The 22,321-nt window shown below is 48.0% G+C and overlaps 1 protein-coding gene and 1 pseudogene across 1 annotated transcript; both read right to left on the bottom strand.

The window, feature by feature from the left end:
• Window positions 1-2,163: 2,163 nt before the first annotated feature.
• On the bottom strand, window positions 2,164-16,605 carry LOC136510194 (uncharacterized; annotated as a pseudogene).
• LOC136512931 (H/ACA ribonucleoprotein complex subunit 3-like protein) lies at window positions 3,031-5,658 on the bottom strand. Its single transcript, XM_066506936.1, has 5 exons — window positions 5,211-5,658; window positions 4,970-5,107; window positions 4,166-4,245; window positions 4,020-4,062; window positions 3,031-3,349 (listed from the first exon to the last, which is right to left on the bottom strand). Exons 3-5 carry the CDS (start codon window positions 4,217-4,219, stop codon window positions 3,252-3,254), a joined length of 195 nt encoding a protein of 64 aa, XP_066363033.1. The 5' UTR covers window positions 4,220-4,245; window positions 4,970-5,107; window positions 5,211-5,658; the 3' UTR covers window positions 3,031-3,251.
• Window positions 16,606-22,321: the final 5,716 nt, after the last annotated feature.

The raw sequence follows: 22,321 nt of genomic DNA, 5'->3' as shown, positions 1-22,321 counted from the left end.
CAAATTAATAATTACTTAAGAATAATTGTATATACTTCAGATATATATATGAATATAAATCTAATATAATTACATGAAGCATACAAACACACCATGGTAAAAGAAAATTAATTAACGGCCCATTTATCCATAAATAATTAAAATACATATTTATTGATTACAATAAATAATTTCAAAGACAACAATTAGCAAGAATTATACTTTACCCAATATCTTTCATACAAACCCTAGTCCAATTTCATCAAACATAAATTTACAGAAACGAAATTAATAAAAAAACCAAACCCTAGATCTAGATCCATATGCACATGAAACATCCATAAAACTAACTAATTGTTCAATAAAATCAAGAAACATGGACCAAATAAGAGTATGATCTTGTTCCCCTTCCTAATTTACCCTAGTACATTCAAAAGTTGGTTCTAATTTGCTTCATAAATAGCTCAAGCACCATAGAAGAGAGAGAAAAACAAAACTCTAATTACTCACTAACTAACCATTAAAACTTAAAAAAAAGTATAGAATAGCATTTTTTACCTTCTACAATCTCTCCACCAAAGGATTTGAGATCAAAACCTTCCCTCCTTAGTAGAGCAATTTTTTAGAGGTGCCCAAGGCCTCCCCACCTTTTTTTCACGGGTTGGAGTGAGTGACCCGAGGAGGAAGAAGGTGCTGCATCTGTTTTATATGGGGGGTATTTGTAGGGGCGGCCGGTGATTGAGCCGCCCCTACAAATCGGTCCTATAAATACGGGGCCATTTGTAGGGGCGGCTCAATCACCAGCTGCCCCTACAAATAGCATTTCCAGGGGCGGCTGGTGATTGAGCCGCCCCTACAAATCAGACCCTATTTGTAGGGGCGGCTCGTAACACCAGCCGCCCCTGCTGTTCCATTTGTAGGGGCGGCTGGTGTCTGGGTACCCGAGCACGCCACTGTAGGGGCGGCTCCATCACCAGCCGCCCCTACAAAAAAATCGAATCGTTGCTAAAAATCGTTTTTTACGTAGTGGATGCCAGAATCCTTGACGTTTGCGACATCAATTGTTCGGACGTGAAAGACCATACCATTCTAATGTAGCCAGGACGATTATTGTCCAGCTGTCCAGGCAATAGTAAGAAGAAATAATTGAAGACTTAGCTTCGAAGGCTCCTTCGGACGATAAATACGAAAGACACTCCCTACGTGCTATAAAGCGAGACGTCGGGCGCATACATTCGGCATCGAGCAACCAAGCATTGCGTCGAAGACCACCAACCTCAGACACCGCACTCTCATCCACCACCTACTCCACCAACTCTCCACTCACACATACACCATGAAGACATGATCTCAACCTGTAATAGTAACACACCGCCCACCTAGTAGCCACTCCACCGAAAGCACCTGCCAGAATGCAAAATGGAGAAAATACGGAAATGTTGTTCCACAGCCGTGCTCCTCCAAATACAAGGGCACCGTTGGACTCCTGTTGGAGTTCCTGTTGTCTTCACACTCGTGGGGTTCCTGGTAACTATAGAAACCTGCAATTCGTTGTGCTGGTCAGTGTATTTGTGATTTGGTTCACGTAACACCCATGTATAATGCATTTTATAGAAACCAAACCGCAGCCACATGGGGCCTCATTGGTTGGGGGAATATGGTCCAACCAGGACCCGAAGATGCAGAAGTTGAATGTTTGGTTACCTGAAAAGGCCGCAGAGGGCCTAGTCCAGCGGATGCAAAGGCGGCCTCCCGGCCAGGCTCCGCGGAAACGGAAATAAAATCAAGCCCATGCTGACATGGCGCTTGAATTTGAGAATCCAGCTTTGGTGGTGATTTGGTTACAACATTTCACGTCATTTTTCTTAGCTTGGAAGCATACTGTAATAGCAAGCAATTTAACTTAAAACTCAACTTATTTATACATGAAGAGATAAAAATATATGTTAATTTAGTAGGGTTTCAGGTTGGACAATATAAATAGGCAGCGTTTCAAACCTGCTTTTCAAGAAAATGATTTTTTTTCCCGATTGCTCTCCATAACTCTAAAATTGTGCATAATAAGAAATTAAGAAAATAGTAAAATTTGTTTTAAAGCGTATACGCTCAGTGCACAACCAAATGGTACCACAGTAGGAGAGCATATCACGTTGAGGAGAAAAAAATGCGTACACGAAAAAAAAGTAAACCCATTGGACCCACCAAACCCAAAAATGGCCTTCCGGTAACCTCACTAGCGGTGGACTCAAAGTCACCTGCAACATAGAGGTTGTGAACAAACTATGTTTCGAGACTTTTGATACCACAAAAGGTCGATCTTTGGTTCATCAGATCAGAAAAGAAAAGGTGAAAAAAAAGGAAACTCGATGAACCTACTAGTTCACTGACAGTCTGAAACGCACGAAACGAAGCCGGAAGAAAACGAGGTCCTTTCTGTACACAACACAATGCGTGCAACGGAGCTTTTGACCAATCGTGTCATCTCGCATGTCAGCATGTGCATCCACTAGCTAGCACACAAGTGTCACCGTTGTCACAGGCTCACAGCTTGCACCGGAGCCCAAAGCTGCTCAGCAGCTTTCTTAGGCATCTCTTGGCCCGCGACTCGCGGCGCATGGGCCCGCCGTTCCCGCGCGTCTCTGCCACGCCGCCGCCGCCGGAGAAGATCGCCCGGAGGCGGCCGAAGTGCGTGCTTCTCTCCTCATACGCCACCGCATCCGAGTTCTCCTGAAACCGCCGTGGAAATCAAGGTCATTAGGAGAAGATCATCCGGGTGATACGTGCGTACGATCGACACTACATCAGATATGGTTTTTAGGAGCGGCTAATAAGTATTTGTAGGGACGGTTCGGCCAGCTGCCCCTACGCAAGGGTCTTTACAAATCGATTTGTAGGAACAGTGGGTACTGTAGCCGTCCCTACAAATCGATTTATAGAGGCGGTCTAGGAACACCAGCCGCCCCCTACAAATCGATTTGTAGGGACGGCTACAGTACCAACCGCCCCTACAAATCAATTTTCCGCAAAAAAAAATTAAATTTACAATTCAAATTCGACCAGAACATTTATTTATACCAGATTATAACAAATATTCCATGACAATACACGGTGCAAATTATTGTGCTTGTTGTTTATTTAAACTATGAGACTGCACATAGATATATGAAAAGTAGTGCCTAACAGTGTTTGATTTATGTTCTTAATACCCATTCAACATTCCAACCAACAAGCCGTGACACGAACTGAACATGCATGGTTGGACAGTTGAAGCTTCAGTACTTCGGTGCTGGCTGCTGAGTTGGCAGAAGTCCAAATCTCTTCTTCAATAGGAACCGCTGGCGAGAGTACTTGTCATCTGGTGAGAAGCGAGCTGCACCACAAGGAAATATTTTAGTAAATCATGATGCGAGGTCCATGGTCACCCAAATTATTAAACAATCAAAACCATAAAAAAGAATGAATTCCACATGTTTCAGTTCTGCAGGTTACATCTTTGTTTGGTCCTATACATCCACAATGCAAGTGTTCGCCTCAGGTAAAGTACGATAGCTTCTATCTCTCTACAGTCTATTTACATTTAGTCCAATGATACAACATAATGATGCTTTAACCTGGCAGACAGTGCTCATGGTAAAGCCATTCATGATTGACTAGAACTCTAGATTATGCGAATGCCTAGTGAGTTCATATTGATCATATAAAGCACAGGGAATTGTCACAGGAAAAGAAAGAATGATCTGTAGCTTTGATAGGTACCGGTACTCTTAACTCCATTCTTAAAAGTTGCGCAAGCAATTTTTTATTTGTCTGCTCAAAATATCCAGAATCTAAACGCAGAAGAAATTGAAGATACAACATACTATTGGATGAATGACACAAATCGGTCAGGGGGTCTAGAAACATGCCAACTGCTCATAATTAGACAACCATGACTCTGCATCCTTATAGCCAACAAAAGAAAACTATCCAACTATCATATCTTGACAGGCAAGTTATAACAGAAGCAGCAAAGGTAACTCCAGTGAACAAAGGCAGTGTACCTGGGTGAGCAGACTGCGTCGGCACCCCAAGAGGCGACTCCTTCTGCAAAGCAAGAACACAGACACCCAAATTAGCAGAGGCTAACAAGTAACACCCAAAATCATCAGCCATTCAGAGAAACTTAAGTGCAAGCTCATACACAAACCTTGGTGGTGTAGACCTTGTACCCTTTCTCGTTGATGTAGTACTGGAGATACATCTTGAATCAGCGCAGAGGAATGATACCTGATAAATCCAACGAGAATAAAGAGGAATTACTCCCAATAATAACAAGAATCGCAGCAAACAAAAGCAGGAGACCCTGCAGAGGGGTACTGAAGTTTTTTTTATCCAGTCTGGTACTAGTATTAACTATTAGATGCAATGACGTACAAAGAACAGAACAAACACATAGTGCTTAGTGCTTACACGGTCATGAACAGCGATAGGACTGAGAAAGAAAGAAGCAGCAACCACCAAACCAGATCACAACAGGCACCTCTGCACGAAAGCCTTGCGTTTTCTTATACAATCCTAACTACAAAGAAATTTCTCTAATATTCCCAAATTGCTACTCTCTTATCGTTTGGTCCATGAACAAACTACATCTCACCGTAGAAACTTCCATCAATTTTCCAATCATTAACAAGGCCCCTAAAATCTAACCGAAACAATCATCCTTACTTGAACAAGGACTTGTGAACCTTACTTGCTTTCAATACAAGCAGAGGCAAAAGAATACCCAACAACGGGGCCGCCCAGAAGCCAGCTGTAGCCGGCCGTGCAACGGCGGCAAGAGTCCAGCCAAGACCAAAGCAACGGCACAAAACTCCCCAATAGGATCCACCGATCCATGGACGGAGGCGCAAACCCCATCGAATCCCGCTTCACAAGCCCACGCCTATGATGTCTCAGCCTCACAACGCCCATATCAACTGTACCAGGCACAAAGGATAACTGAGAGACTTACCAGAGCTTGGAAGACGGATCAGCAGTTCAGCTTCAGCACGATACTGGCGGCTAGGGTTTACGGAGGAGACCGGGAGAGGGTATAAAGATGCCACGGGGGACACCACCACCCTAGATCCGTCGCCGGATGACAGGCGCACTGAAAGGATCTAAAATCTGAATTGGAACATGGAAAATCTGAAACGCTTGAATGTCATCAGGGTTCAGGGGAAGAAGAGGGAAGTAGATTTCATTTTTCTCACCCCGCATCTTCCTGACAAAGAGCTTGGAGGCCTTGAGCACCTCCACGCAGACAGAGACATCGGCAGCGTCTACAAGGTCGCAGAGCTCCTATGCAGGGAACTCGACCGGCACCCCAAAGGCAGCCATGAAGAGAGCGAGGCCGCGGGCGCCCGCAGCGCCGGCCGCATCGCCGACCCCGCCGCCGCTGACGCGTAGGTGGCTGCGCCCCGTCAGCGCGGCTTCGCGGGCCTCCTACCGCAGCAGCAGCTCCGCCTCCTCCCTCTCCTGTCCCCGGAGGCGCGGGCACCCGACGCGCACGTAGAGCTCGAGGAGGAGCGTGCAGGCGGCCTCCACGTCGGGGCTCTCGGCGCGGATGTAGTAGCGGCCCACGGATCTAAGCGCCATCGGGTGAGAGAGATAGAGAGCGAGTGAGAGAGAATGCGGCGTCGGATGGATAAGTGAGAATGAAACCCTAGGGTTTCGGATGTTCGGCGGGTAGTTTTGTCGCTGGTTGGACGAACTTCGGCCGTTCGATTTACATCGAGGGCTTAGATCGTTGATAGGCTTAACAGGCCTGCGGGTTTCAGTGCCCTACCAGCAAAAGTGAGGCCCAAGCCCAGGTTTAGGTTCCGGCGGCAGCATTTGTAGGGGCGGCTGGTGATTGAGCCGCCTCTACAAATTAGACCTATTTGTAGGGGCGGCTCGTATCATCAGCCGCCCTTGCTGTTTCATTTGTAGGGGCTGCTGGTCTCTGAGCTCCCGAGCACGCCACTGTAGGGGCGGCTCCATCATCAGCCGCCCCGATAAAAAATTTGTTCCGTTGCTACAAACTGTTTTCACGTAGTGCGATCAACTCAGCAGCAGGCATGCAGCAATCCGCACGAACCAGCACGTAGCGCTTCCACTCGGCCTCCTTGGCGACGACGACCCGACAGCGCGCGTCGTACGTGAACCGGGGGTGGTCCTTGATCCGGCTGACGGCGTCGAACTTGCGCCGGAGCTCGACCAGCCGCCGCTGCTGGTCCTCGACGGGGAACGTGGACCCGGCAGCCGCGTTGAGCTCGGCGCGGATGGCCGACCAGTCGTCCGCGGTGAGGTCGCCCACGCCGCCGACGCGCGTTCGCCGCAGCCGCAAAAGGTCCAGGAGCTTGGCGTCATGTTGGGCCATCCACACGTCCACGTGCAGCCGCGACAGGATCTTGCGGAGTGACGACCGCGACACCGGTGGCCTCGTGGTCTTGACAATGGCCTCCTCCTCCTCGCCGCCGCCGCCACTGTGGTCGTCGCTGTCTTCGAAGCGCATCACCAGCTGCTGGTCAATCATCAGTAGCTGGCTCACGGTCATGACTGGCTACTCTGGCTGCGTTTGCATGCATCTCCTGCCTTCCATGGCGATGGAATGGTCAGTTGGTCACGCAAGCGTGAAGCGTGTGTGTACCGAAACTAGCAGCGAGCACGTACTATGACTGCGAGGCGTCGTCGGCGCAGAGGCGGAGGCTGAGGAAGACGACGGAGCCGTGGCGCACGTCGTAGTGCGCGACAGGGAGGCCATCATCGTCTAGGTGTTGGCCAGCGAAGAAGAGCCTTTGGGCCCCTACGGTGATGCCCTAACTGGCCATGACCATGGCCTTGAGCTGCGCCACGGTGGCAGCGCCGTCGACGTCCAGCGCCACCCGCAATGGCGGAGCCACGTATTGGCCATAGAGAGCTCCGGCCCCCTTGCCCCATAAAAAAATAAGGATATATGCTGCGGATGTGCAAGTCCGCTAGCTAATTTAGCCCACCAGGTGATGGGCCACGTGCAAGCCTGCACTTGGGAGTTGGGACCCGGGCACCTGGGCCTTGGCATCAGTCAACACGAGCAAAATAATCCATGGAGTAACCGAGACGGCGGAGGCGACGAGCCAAAGGCCGAAGGTCGGAGCACCGGAGCTATCGATGCCTCGAGCTAGAGTCCTTGGCGGCGGTGGCGGCGGCCTTCCTTGACTCACTCGTTGGTGGTCGGCTGACCGGCCCTCGGCGGCTGGCGTGGCCGCACAGCGGCGCCCCAACGCGGCAACGCTCAGGTAGCCAATAGCAGACACTCTAGAATCCGTACCACCAGAGTCAGGTCTCATGTACGCTTGCTCTTGTTTCTCCTTTCTTTTTTCTAAACTCTTTAGATCCGTAGCTCATGTTGTCTAGAAGTGGCTGATTGAGTGATAATTTGTAACGATTGAGATCTCTCGTCCTTTGTTTGAGTGATAATAGTCTGTACATTTTTTCCTGTAGATACAAATGGGTAAAGAGAGACCCATTTCTTCATTTTTCAAGAAAAAAAGAGACGACAGACCTATTATTGAGCAGCCATCGATTCTTGCAAACTTAGTTGAATTAGAACCAAGGCAATATGAATACCAAGTAGATGAAGGTGAATGTGAACCTATTGTATTTCGAGGAATTGAATTCCTACAGCGAGATCCAGCATTACGCCGACAAATTTGGGAGTATCCAAGTAACCAGCAAGATGAAGTACGACGGGCATATTGGAAGTTAGGTCCAATGCAACCTAAACTTAAAAAATACAAGGGTTTTGGACCGCAGGGTCATAAGCGCCATTTCCAGTACAATTGGTTTAGTGATTTTCCATCTTGGCTAGAGTACTCAGAGAGCAATGGTCGTGCATATTGTCTTCTTTGCTTTGTGTCCAGCAAAAATATAAAGAAAAGAAGTGGCTTTGATGTCTTCACAGCACAAGGCTTAGACAGCTACAAGAAAGTTAATAATGCAAAAATTGTGGATTCTTGGTTCACATAGGATCTGATCCTTGCTCAACACACAGCAATGCAGTCACGGAATGTCATAACCTGTTGAATCAACCAAATCATGTTGATAATATTATCGAGGTGGCAAGCAATCAAGAGAAAGAAAGAAATCGTCTACGGCTGAGAGCATCAATTGCAGCTGTCAGGTGGTTAAAATTTCAATCTTGTTCTTTTAGAGGCCCTGATGAGACACCTCAGTCAAAAAATAGAGGGAACTTTGTTGAAATATTAAAACTTCTTGCTGATTTTAATCCTGAAATTGCAAGTGTTGTGTTAGAGAATGTTCCACAATTTGCAAAGTACACATCACCTGATATCCAAAAGGAAATCTTGAGTATTTTTGCAATGAAAGTCAGGAAGCATATACGTGAGGAAATCGGGGATGCAAAGTTCTCTATTCTTGTGGATGAAACATGTGATGTTGCAAAAAGAGAGCAAATGGCAATTGTTTTCATATTTGTGGATAATGATGGTATTGTACAAGAACGGTTTTTTTGACTTGATACATGTGAAGAACACCAAAGCACTAACATTGAAGAAAGAATTATCTTATCTGTTGTCTAGCTATGCCTTTGATGTGCAGAACCTTCGAGGTCAAGGTTATGATGGCGCTAGCAACATGAAGGGAGAGTTAAATGGGTTGCAAGCACTTTTTCTCAAAGAATGCCCTTATGCATATTATGTTCACTGCTATGCCCATCGTCTACAACTTGCTCTTGTTGCTGCATCAAAGGATGTGGTTCCCGTTACCCAATTTTTTAAGAAATTGGTTTTTATTGTAAACACTGTTGACTCATCATCTAAGCGTCACGATGAGCTCCATGACGCCCAAATGGATGAACTAGCACGCTTGCTTGCTATTGATGAGCTTGAGACAGGACAAGGAGCAAATTAAATCTGCTCTCTGAAACATCCAAGAGATACAAGGTGGGGTTCACACTTAGGTTCTATTGCTAGCCTTATGGATTTGTTCAATCCTGTGAGTTCAGTTCTACAAAATTTAGCTTCCGACTCATCAGCTGGTGCAAACCGTGCCGATGGTGATACTGCTTTCAACTACTTGACATCTTTCGAGTTTGTATTTGTCCTACTAATGATGAGAGAAATAATGGAGATCACAGAACAACTAGGTCAGGCTTTACAAAAGAAAACACAAGACATAGTGAATGCCATTTGACTTGTTCAATCGACAAAAGTTCTACTTGAAGAAATGAGATCAGATGATGGATGGGAAAATTTTATTTCTGGCGTTGTTGAGTTCTGTTTGGGTCACGAAATTGACATTCCAGATTTGGAAGCAACATACATTATGCGTGGTGGTCGTGCTCGTCGTCAACCAGATCATTTTACCAATGACTGCTATTTTCGAGTGGAGATATTTCGGGCAACAATTGATACTCAGCTAGCTGAATTGAACCTGAAGTTCAATGATAAAGTGATGGACCTTTTGTCCATTAGCACTACAATAATGCCAAAAAACGGATTTCCATCTTTCAGTGCTAGTGAGATATGCAAAGTGGTTGAGAAGTACTACCCAGCAGATTTCAACCAACAAGAGAAGCTTAGATTAGAGTATCAGTTGAAGCATTTTGTTGTTGATGCTTCCAACAGTGAAGAGCTGAAAAAATATTGCAACCATAGCTGAGCTATGTCGATGCCTTTGAAGGGACCGTGACGCCTAAGAGGGGGGGTGAATTAGGCAACTTAAAATTCTACTTCTAAATTATGGCCTCTTTTTCTACCCTTAGCAAAACCTATGCAAAAGATAAACTATCTAAATGTGCAACAACGGTTTTGCTAGTGTGTTGCTATCTCTACCGCAAAAGGAGTAATACAATCAATGTAAATGCGAAAGCTAAAGAGCAAGGTAGAGATATGCAAACTCTCGTCGATGACTCCGGTATTTTTACCGAGGTATCGAGAAGCGCGCAAGCTTCCCCCTAGTCCTCGTTGGAGCCCCTCGCAAGGGCCAAGCTCCCGGTTGGGTAACTCCGTGGATAGCCTCGGGCCTTCCCCATGCGCAAGTGGGTCTCCGACGTGCCTTCCGGCAAGCCTCTCCCGGATGCTCCCCACCGTCTTCACTATCAAGCTTCCGGCCGAAACGTCGCGGGCCTTGTTCCCTCCGGTACACGGTGGCGGCCACACCACAAACGCGGTTGGTGTGATCTCGCAAGACTACAAGCCCCTTCGATGTACAACAATGGTGCACGCAAGCACCGAGTGGTAAGAGGTGTGCAAACCTCACTAAACACTAGGCCTAAACCTAGAGCAAGCGCATAAGCGGTGGTCTAATCAACCTAAGCACTTTACAAAGTACCTACGCTAATCACCTAATGAAACACTAAGCACTATGCAAGTGGAGATCACTAAAATGGTGTATCAACACCCTTGGTATGTTTCCTCAGCTCCACACTACTTATTTGGCTGGTTGGGGGTTGTATTTATAAGCCCCACTGAGAAAGTAGCCGTTGGGGACGAAATCTCGCTTTTCTGCTACTGACCGGATGCTGGAGTCGTCCTGATCAGGCACGTCCGGTCGTCCCGACCGTTGGAGCCATGAACAACTGATCGGACGCTGCTAGCGTCCGGTCACTTGCCACTGGATGCGTCCGGTCACAAGTTCGCCGCTCTAGAACCTCTCTGTACTCGATCGGATGCTGTTGTCCTACGTCTGGTCAGTTTGACGCAAGCGTCCGGTCACTGCTGCTGTTGCCGAGCCTCTGATCGGCGCGTTCGGTCACTTTTCGTCAGCATCTAGTCTATCGTCCGGTCGCTGCTGTGAGCTCGTTTCTTCACGATCTTGCGTGCGGCTTGATTCCTATCTTCATGCTTGGACTTTGCTTGATATCTTGGGTCTTCTCTTGTGCTCCTAAGGCCTTGCTTGAGGTGTTGATCATCGGATCATCATGTCGCCTTTGTCCAAGTCATGTCTTGCATCCTATTGAACTACAAAACCAATCACTTGCAAATTCATTAGTCCAATTTGGTTGTGTTGGTCATCAAGCACCAAAATCCAAAGTAAATGGGCCTAGGGTCCATTTTTCTTATAATCTCCCACTTTTTGGTGATTGATGACAACACGACCAAAGCAAGCAAATAATAAAATTTTGAAATTTAAAAACTACCTACTTGCTAGGATGCAATACAAGGAGCAAGATTATATGATGCTAAAAGGTACTACTTGTAAGACTATATAAAAACTTATCTTGCCCTTGCAAATGTCCCCATATGGTATTATGGATTTAAGCCTTGCTTCCTACAAATTCTCCCCAATCCATAATCCACTATCCTCCCTTTCTCGGACCATTACTACAAATTAATGCTTGCTTTTGGTCCTCTAAATTCTCCCTCTTTGGAATCAAACACCAAAAAGGAAGACATTAGTAGCACAAGGAAGGGTCAAACCTTGTGATCTTTTGTGGGTAGAGTGAAATAGATCACAAAATTTGACTCTCACATTATATAGATTAAGCTCCCCCTAAATATATGCATACATATGGTAGAAGACACAGCAGATGCATAAGGGAATTTAATCTATAATGCATGAAGAAAGCATATAAATATCAAAATGAAATCAACATGATGATATCGGTTTAGAAATACCATATGTGGAAACCAATTTGATTTCTACCACTTGCAATAGGTGGTGGATATTTGAAGTATGATGCTTAACTCCGGGGACTTCATTTTCCTTGCAATGAGACTACTACATATATGATAACTTGAAAAGGTGTTAGTCTCAAAGCATTCAACTTGTAGAGTAACCTCCCCCTAAATTTGTGCACACAAGTATGGAATACTTGTAGGAAACTTGCACATTGATTTTAGAATCAATAATACCACTTGAAAGATGACATCACATAAATGTGAGAATCATTTTTGAAGATGATATTCAGGAGAGATAATCAACAATTTGGACTTTGGGACATATTAGATGAACAATTGAAGGACAAGCTATGTGACGTGCTCCTAATTTTAAACCATGTAGGTTTGCTCCAAGGGTTAAGAATGAAACCGAGCAAGCCTACCATATGATATACCTAGTGTATGCATGACAAAAGATATAAGAATTCAAATGCAAACCTAGGCATGAAGAGTAACTAGATGCTAAAAGATACCAATTGTAGGAAAATTTAAATCTAATACCAATTGAAGTAAATTGAATCTAGTTACCTAACACGGGAAGGGGAATTTGGGTCCATAGTATTCACTAACCTACTTGGCAATGTCTTTGTCCATCATGATGCACCCCATGAAATGCACCCATACTTTGCCAAGTCTCCAAATTCCCTAAAGTCCATTGGACTTCTCACTTCCCTCTCAGGATCCAAACCTTCTTGGTGCTCTTCATGTTGGAAATGATCTCCTTTGGCACCCAAAAGCGTTTGACTCCATTGTTGGCTTACTTGTTCACCTTGATGGCCACCACCTTGTCATTTTTCTTCTTCTTCAAGAGATAAGGTGTGGAGGTCTTCTTGTCCACCTTGTTGGTGTAGGTGTTGGAGAGCTTGCTTGTATGCTTCTTCTCTTTCTTCTTTGCTCCTCCCCCATTCTTCACCTTGCACTCATAGGACTTGTGACCTTCCTTGTGGCACACGTAACAAACCACGGTTTGTCCTTCATCAAGCTTCTTCACTCCCTTGACGATGTTATCTTGATGAAGTTGGGTTTGCTTCACCTTGCCTTTTACTTTAGTCAAGTCCTTGGTGAGGTGAGCTACTTCTTGCTTGAGTTGCTCATTTTCCTTTGCAACCTCTTTTGTGCATGTATCTACAACAACTTTCTCAACACAAACTTGGTTGGACAAAGGTGAGTCTAAACATAGATCATTACAAGAAGTAGAGGCATCCTTTTTAGGCATGTTAAAGATAGAACTTTTCTTTTTAGATGCCTTGGAGGGAGTTGTATTAACGGCTTTAAGATTAGCAACTTTAGTAGTTAGCTCATCACAATGTTTGCACATGGTTTCCATTTTTGCAAGCAAACTTTTATAAGTATCTTGTGAGCTAGCTAACTTTTCTTTTAATTTTTCATTTTTCTTTACAAGTTGCTCATCATTGATTGTGCATTCATTTGTTGTTCCACTAGCCTTAAGTTGCTCAATTTTAGTAGATAGTTCAATATTGAGATTAGCAAAGTTCTCATATTGTTCAAGCAAAGTTTTGTATGCTTCTTGTGAACTATCTAGCTTTTCTTTTAAACTTTTGAGCTTCTTTTGTTGACTAGTACAAACTTTAGCATAATTGAGATTTTGTAGCACAATTTCATCAAAAGAAGGCATATCATCATCACTATCACTCTCACTAGAGGATGAGCTTTCGTTACCTTGTGCCATAAGGCACACACGTGAAGAGCTTGATGATGAGTGCTTGCGGCCTCGCCTCTTGTGATGGTGTTCTTCTTCACTTGAAGAATCATCTCATGATCTTATTGATGTGAGGGCTTGGTTCTTGCATGCCTTCTTCTTTGTCTTGGGTGTAGGCTTATTTGGACAAACTTCCACAAAGTGCCCCAACTCGCCGTATCCATAGCATCCTCTCTTTCTTTGCTCATTTCTTTGATTGGTGAAAATGAGATCTTGAATTTGGATGGGCACACCCTTGACATTGAGCCTTTGGATCATCTTCTCCACCTTGTTGATTAATTTGATTGATTCTTCATCAAGGTCGGAGGTGGAGGAGGAAGATTGATCATCATCACTTGAATCTTCATCATCATCATCATCGTCCTCATCTTCTTCTTCATCTTCACTTGAGGAGCTTGAGCTTGAGCTTGTCTCAACTTGCTTGCCCTTCATCTTCTTTTTCTCGCTATATGCAAGAGCTTTGCCTTTGCTTGATGAAGAAACTTCTTCTAGACCCATCTTACGTGATATTTCAAATGCTACTAACTTGCCGATGACTATGCCCAGGGTCATGGTGCTCAAGTCCTCCATATTGTGAAGGATGGTGATGATGCTTGCATATTTCTTTTGTGGTAGCATGGAGATGATCTTCCTCACGATGTCCGTATCATCTAGCTTTATTAATCCAATTGAATGGAGCTCATTGATAATTAGATTCAAACGAGAATACATATCATGACCAAGCTCATCATCATTCATTATAAAGGAATCATAATTTTGTTTAGCTAGACAATGTTTTTGCTCACGGACATTACTTGTGCCGTCATGGAGCTCTTGGAGTTTTAACCAAATTTCATGTGCCGTATTTAAAGTGAATACTTGGTTAAATACATCCATGCTAAAAGATTCAAACAAGCAATTCTTAGCTCTAGCATTGAAATGCATTTCTTTTTCATCACTCTTTGTGGGTTTTTCGGGATTCTTAATGGGTTTCATCCCGTCACGAGTGACTCTCCAATCTCCCAAATCAACCGTCTCTAGGTGGCAAGCCAATTCTATCCTTATAGTAAGGGAAGTTAGTGCTGTCAAAGTGTGGAGGCCTAGAGGTATCCATCCCAACCACTCTAAATGGCGTCGGCTCAACGGCGGTTAAGCCAAAGGTCCAAATTGAGCCAACCGGCTCTGATACCAATTGAAGGGACCGTGACGCCTAAGAGGGGGGGGGGTGAATTAGGCAACTTAAAATTCTACTTCTAAATTATGGCCTCTTTTTCTACCCTTAGCAAAACCTATGCAAAAGGTAAACTATCTAAATGTGCAACTATGGTTTTGCTAGTGTGTTGCTATCTCTAACGCAAAAGGAGTAATACAATCAATGTAAATGCGGAAGCTAAAGAGCAAGGTAGAGATATGCAAACTCCCATCAACGACTCCGGTATTTTTACCGAGGCATCGAGAAGCGCGCAGGCTTCCCTCTAGTCCTCGTTGGAGCCCCTCGCAAGGAATCCCTCGCAAGGGCCAAGCTCTCAGTCGGGTAACTCTGTGGATAGCCTCGGGCCTTCCCCACACGCAAGTGGGTCTCTGACGTGCCTTCCGGCAAGCCTCTCCTGAATGCTCTCCGCCGTCTTCACTATCAAGCTTCCGGCTGAAATGCCGTGGGCCTTGTTCCCTCTGGTACACGGTGGCGGCCACATCACAAACGCGGTTGGTGTGATCTCGCAAGACTACAAGCCCCTCCGATGTACAACAATGGTGCACGCAAGCACCGAGTGGTAAGAGGTGTGCAAACCTCACTAAACACTAGGCCTAAACCTAGAGCAAGCGCATAAGCGGTGGTCTAATCAACCTAAGCACTTCACAAAGCACCTACGCTAATCACCTAATGAAACACTAAGCACTATGCAAGTGGAGATCACTAAAATGGTGTATTAACACCCTTGGTTTGTTTTCTCAGCTCCACACTACTTATTTGGTCGGTTGGGGGTTGTATTTATAAGCCCCACTGAGAAAGTAGCCGTTGGGGATGAAATCCCACTTTTCTGCTATTGACCGGACGCTGGAGTCATCCTGATCGGACGCGTCCGGTCGTCCCAACCGTTGGACCCACGAACAACTGATCAGACGCTGCCATCGTCCGGTCACTTGCCACCGGACGCGTTCGGTCACAAATTCGCCGCTTTGGAACCTCTCTGTACTTGATCGGACGCTGCTGTCCTACATCTGGTCGGTTTGCCACCAGCGTCTGGTCACTGCTGCTGTTGCCGAGCCTCTGATCGGGGCGTCCGGTCGCTTTTCATCAGCGTCCGATCCAGCGTCCGGTCGCTGCTGTGAGCTCGTTTCTTCGCGATCTTGCGTGCGGCTTGGTTCTTATCTTCATGCTTGGACTTTGCTTGATATCTTGGGTCTTCTCTTATGCTCCTAAGGTCTTGCTTGAGGTGTTGATCATTGGATCATCACATCGCCTTTGTCCAAGTCACGTCTTGCATCCTATTGAACTACAAAACCAATTACTTGCAAATTCATTAGTCCAATTTGGTTGTGTTGGTCATCAAGCACCAAAATCCAAAGTAAATGGGCCTAGGGTCCATTTTCCTTACAGCCTTATTGCCACAGGATGCCATAGGACTTCTAACATGATCGATAGATTGCTTCGGTTGCTGCTTACTCTTCCAGTTTCAACAGCTAGTGCTGAGCGCATTTTTTCTATCTTGAAGATCACTAAGACAAGACTATGAAACGAGATGGAAGACGAATTTATTGCCAATAACTTGGTAGTACACATAGAAGGCAAGATTGCAAGAGACTACAGCTATGAAGATATAATTACTGATTTCCAAAATTTGAAGAAAAGAAAAGTGGACTTTTAACGAGTGCTAGTTCTATGGGTTACTTGTCTTTTGGTATATATATATATACTAATATGATACTGTAATGGGTATCCTATGGACAATAGACCATGGTCACCTGTGTTTTGTTAATTGCGACCTAATTATAGTAGTATAGAACTAAAACTTATTTCTATGGAACTTGTGTACATGTTGGTCAGTTAGTCTATATGGTCTGGATTTGACAAATGCCACCCTGTATTTGGCTCCAAGCTCCGCCACTGGCCACCCGGTCCCCGCGTAGCATCCACACCATGATCCTCATCGTCGTCGTCGTCGCCACAGGAGGAGCCAGCCCACCGCTTGATGATTCACGATGGCTACCGGCTGTAGCTCTGTCGTCGGCGCCGCAAGGTATCGGCATGGCAGGTGTCTTTCTCATCTCATGTCTTGCGGTTGCGGACGACCGGCTGGGGAGGGAATCGAGGGGCCGGCCAGGAGGAAGGAAGGAAGGAGAGGATCAGGGAGAAAATAATGGGGATAGATCAGAGGTTGGATCATGGATGGGATGCGCATGCACGAGCACGAAGGGTGTTTGGCTGGCACAGCGGGCACAGGCAAGCAGGCATGATGGTTGCTCGGGAATAAAGCTAGCGGTTGGATGCGGTCCTGACATGAAGAAACGAATTTTCTTCCGCCATCCGTGGTCTACAGCAGCACCGACTCAACTCGGTATATCTGAACTTTGCGAGCGTGCGACCACAAGGAAGGAAGGCTAGTACACAAGAGTCCTTTTGTTGTTGAATTGGATGGTCCCATTTCGTTTCCATCCCAAGACCTGACTCAACGTTGTGTATGCTGGTTGCTGCCTTTGTGGCACGGCACTGCTAGCACCCGAACGTCTGGATAGACGTGCACCCGAACGCTCGGACAGACGTCCACGTTCGGACGCCCGCGGCTATAGTCCGTTTTTGCACCTAACGCTAGCGTCTACTGCTCCTAGAAAACTGCACCCCCACTTTATGCCTCTTTTCGGACGCTTGCGCCCTCACTTCGTGTCTCTGTCCGGACTCCTACACCCCCTCCGCTTGCTACACCCGCATGCTGCACGGGGATCAGTTGCGCCTGCCGCCATCGCCCTCCGCTTCCCCCCCCCCCCCGCTGCTGAGCAGCGCTCCATCCCTCCGCTCCCCCATGCGCACGCACGATGCCCAAGCAACTGCAACAGGCAGTTGTGGCAAGATGGGTCACATTGCAACACGTGCAGCATCTCGATCTACTTTTGAAACATACAAATGAAATTTGCAACATACGTATGAAACATCTGAAACACTTGCAACATGCGTCTGAAACACTTGAAAACTATTGAAAACCATTGAAAACATATGCAACATTCATATAAAACACTTGCAACACATGTGTGAAACATATGCAATATTCAAATGAAACACTTGCAATGAACGTTTGAAAAAACAGTTGAAACATTTGGAACATACCCTTGAAACATAAGTATATAGCCATTCCAACATGTGCAACATCGCGATCTATTTTTGCAACATCAAGATTAAACACTTGCAACATCTAAATGAAACATTTGAAACACTTGAAACATAAGCTTGCAATATGCGGTGCGCAAAAAAATGTCACCTTGCTGCTTGGATGAGGTACTCGAGCAGCACGGGCACATCGACTGTCGGGGACCAATACTAGGGTACCCGAAGAGGAGGATCTAATAACCATCAATATTGATTCATCCGAGTAGTCAAGAGCACAACTACAGCTCCAACCGACCCCTAGGTGCGCAAGCTCTACCTCGCTTGGCCTCTAGGGGCGGTCTCCGCCTCGCCCGACACCGAGGCCATGGGCACCGCCTCGCCCGACATCTAAGGGCAGGCTCTGCCTTGCCCAACACCGAGGCCATGGGCTCTACCTCATCCGACCTCTGAGGGCTGGCCCCACCTCACCCGGCCTCTAGGGGCGTGCTCCACCTCACCCGACCCTTGGGTTTGTGCTCTACCTCGCCCGACACCGAGTCCACAGGCTTTGCCTCACCTAACCTCTGAGGGCTGGCTCTGCCTTGCCCGACCCTTGGGTTTGTGCTCCGACTCACCTGACCTCTGAGGGCGGGCTCTGCCTCGCCCGACACCGAGGTCGTGGAGGCCGTGGGCTCCATCTCGCCCGACCTCTGAAGGCTGGCTCTGCCTCGCTAGGCCTCTAGGGGTGGGCTCCACTCGCCCGGCCTCTAGAGGGGGACTCTGCCTCAACCGACCCTGAGGGTAGGGGATCCGTCTTGCCCGACAAAGACCCATACCACCACCAACCACTCTAGGTCCAAGCAAATGGGCCTAGGTCAAAGCTTTGATACTAGGGAGGTGATCGGCATGCCCCGATATAACCTTTGGCCGTGATGGGCCATACCTAGGGATTCACATCAAGAACAGCGTCGGGCATACCGGTGTTGTTCTGCCTAACCCTTGTATGAGCACTGATAGGCGCGTCAATTCACCATGATGTCCGCCAGGACGGAGTGGAGCGCCACGACCGGGAGACAACGCCTGCGCATGGCGCCAATGACGGATAGGGCCATGACGTGGAGCTGTCCCTGTTGATGTCTATAGGGTCGGCTGGACCCATGTGAAGGAAAAGAAGGACTCGACGATCCTAGAGGACTTCTTCTCCTTCTTATCCTCCTCTTTTCCCTCCACTATAACCCGTGCTTTCCCTTGGCCTATAAAAGGAAAAGCAGGACATCCCATAAGGGGGATCGCAACACATAGCATCAATTTGGACTAGAACCCATCGAACCCTGAACCGATCAGAACACACAAGCACACAGTTCGGAGGTGACCGAGCTCTCGGCACCCGTTCGCTCCTCTCATCAGAGACTTGGGACCCATCCCTCTCTCGACCATTTGTAACCCCTACTATGAACTTTTAGTGCTAGTAACACGAGCAGCAGCAACAAGCTGGACATAGGGACATTCTGCCCGAACCAGTATAAACCTCGTGTCCTCTTAGCACATCATCCTAGCTAGACGCACAACATTAAAAATTTACTAGTCGGTGGCAACTCAAAACACTGATAGTTGGTGCGCTAGGTAGGGGCCTTTTGTGCGTCTCGACATGCACACCAGGCCTCGGATGGCGAGTCACAATCTTAGTTGGGTCCTGAGCATGCACGTGCGCTTCTAGGACCTAGACTTCATCGTCATGATGGAGGGAGAGTTGGAAATGGCCCCTACTGCCATTCGACCTCTCCACTCTGCCGGCCTCGACGTGACACCGGAGGCCTACGCCCTCGAAAGCGACCAGCTCCTTGACTTCGATTACGAGAGGTTAGAGCGCCAGCTCTGCGCCTTCCTGGGACCCCGACTGGCCTGGGAGGACCTACGCCACCTTGCCTTCTCGTTTGCCAATGTCATGGCATTGCTTGCCAAAGGGGAGCTGCTCTCTCCAGAATACCCTATCTAGAGTGCCCCGATAGTGCTCCCGTTCAGTCTCCGCAACGCCATAGAGATCGTTGGCCACCTTGTGGCGCAATGCGCGCCTCCGTTCCCCGTGAACGACGAGTTCATAGGGATGACCGAATATGTCGTGGAGTCTTTCCATGACCTCCTTATGGAAGAAACAGAGTCGCCCTCCGCCTCTGACTCTAGCAGGGGGAGCCATCACCCCTCTCATGAATGTTTTATGGCAGGTACCCCCTAGGGACACGTCGAAAGCATCCATGAGGAGGAGGGTACCCCAACAAACAACCTCGATGATGAGGTCAAGGGGGATACAGGGGATCCACCCTACTTGCGGATGGAGCAGCTGAAGGCCCGAGACCAAGAGCTCGAGGAAGCATGACTCCAACTCAATCTGGAACACGCAGAGCTCGATCGAGAGATTGAGCGCCACGGACACGGTGGGCGCGCGTGCGCCATAGCCCATGATGTAAACTGGAGGATCATCGAGGATGATGAAGTCCTCCCATACTTTGCTCGAGCAAGCCAGAACATTGCTGCTACGGCGGCCTTGCTCCGTGGGCTTCTGGGGCTCGCAATGCCCGAGGATCATTGGGCCCATCGTGAGATTCGCATGCTACTCAAGTGAGCGGTGGCCCAGCATGCCGAAAGCTCATTGTCCCGATGACGCGAGCTCGACGCCAGCCAACGCACGCCCTTAGAGCGAAACAACAAGGATGCATCGGAACACCTGGCGTCGCAAGGCGGCAGGCTATGCACAGCGGTCCCGGTGCATGAGCGTCTCGGTTGCAACCGTGACACGCGTGGCACCCTCGACGCCCACAGGCATACCCATGGCGATGCGGGGGAGGGGGCTAGCCATGGCTACCACCCTCATCATGGCGGACGCTACGACAGCGGCGAGGACCGAAGCCTGAGCCTCGGCATACCGGGACATCAGGCCTTCGACCGACACATCCACAACGCCGCCTTCTTGCCACGGTACCGGCCACCAACCAACATCTTGAAATACTCTTGGGAAACAAACCCCGAACTATGGCTCAAGGATTATCGGCTTGCTTTCCAAGCTAGTGGAGCGGATAATGATGACTTCATTATTCGCAGCCTTCCATTGTTCCTGGCTGATTTGGCACGAACACGGTTGGAACACCTTCCGCCCAATAGAATTCAAAGTTGGGCGGACCTAAAAAAGATCTTCGTGGGGAACTTCTAGGGCACATACAAGCGTCCTGGGAACCCATGGGATCTCAAAAACTACCGATAGAAGGCCGGAGAAATCCTCCGTGGGTATATCCGGTGTTTCTCCCTGTAGTGCAATGAGCTGCCTAATGTCACCGACGCCGACGTTATAGGAGCTTTTCTGTCTGGGACTACCTGCGAGTCCTCGGTTCACAAGCTAGGACGTAAGGGCCCATGAACCACCAAGGGGCTCCTCGACATCACCACCAGCCATGTCTCGCACGAGGAGGCGGTCAGAGCGATATTCGACCACCTCAAAGGCAAGGCGAAGCAGGACGAGGACACTGGCAAAGGCGTCTTAAAGGCAAGAAGAAGAACAAGCGGTGGCATAAGGGCTCGCTCGTGGCCACCGCTGACTCCAAGGGGGCCAGAAGCCCATGGAGGGTACCCCGGACCACTTTGAGAAGCTGCTCGAAGGGCCATGCCTGAACCATTCCTTCCCCGCCAAACATCTATACAAGGACTATGGCCTCATGAAGCGGTTCTTGTTCGAAGGCTTCAACAAGGGAGGGCATGGGAAGGATCCCGAGCCGATCGCAGACAATGCCGAGGGGAGGGATGGTGGCTTTTCGATGGTGGATGCCTGCCTCATGATCTTTGGAGGGTAGGCGGCCTATGACTCCAAGCGCCGCTAGAAGCTCGCGCGCCACGAGGTCTATATGGCCGAACCATCCATGCCTGTCTTCCTCCGGTGGTCGGAGTCCACCATAACCTTTGATCAGATCGACCACCCAGAGAGTGTCCCACAACTAGGGAGATATCCGCTCATAGTCGACCGATCATCGGCACAAAGTGGCTCACCACGATACTGATGGACGGAGGCAGTGACCTCAACATCATGTACACCGAAACGCTTGACGCCATGGGCATCGACCGATCACGCGTTCGACCGACTAGAGCGCCTTTCCATGGCATCATGCCTAGAAAGCAGGCCGTGCCGCTTGGGCAGATTGATCTGCCCATCACCTTTGGGGATCTGTCCAATTATAGGACGGAGACCCTCACCTTTGAGGTGGTCGGGTTCCAAGGAACCTACCACGCCATCCCGGGATGTCCATGCTACGCGAAGTTCATGATCATCCCCAACTACACCTATCTAAAGCTAAAGATGCCAGGACCGTGCATGGTCATCACCATTGGCACCTCCTTCCAGCGTGCCTATGAATGCGAGGTCGAGTGCTGCGATCACTCCACGGCAATCGTCGCCTCCAAAGAGATTGTGGCCATAGGGAAGGAGGTCACCGAGGAAGCACCCGACCCCAAGCGGTCGACCGGGTCTTTCGAGCCAGTGGAGGGCGCCAAGGAGGTCCTCATAGACCCCAGCGGCTCCAAAGGCAAAGCGGTGTGCATTGGCACCACGCTTTCCTCTGAATAGGAAAGCGCGCTCATCAGCTTCCTCCGCGCCAATAGAGACATCTTTGCGTGGAAACCCTCGGACATGCCGGGCATTCT

Source organism: Miscanthus floridulus, chromosome 16, assembly GCF_019320115.1.
Source record: "Miscanthus floridulus cultivar M001 chromosome 16, ASM1932011v1, whole genome shotgun sequence".
In the NCBI taxonomy this organism is placed as follows: domain Eukaryota; kingdom Viridiplantae; phylum Streptophyta; class Magnoliopsida; order Poales; family Poaceae; genus Miscanthus; species Miscanthus floridulus.
Note: the sequence above shows the minus strand (reverse complement) of the source record. Positions and strands in the feature narration are given on the sequence as shown.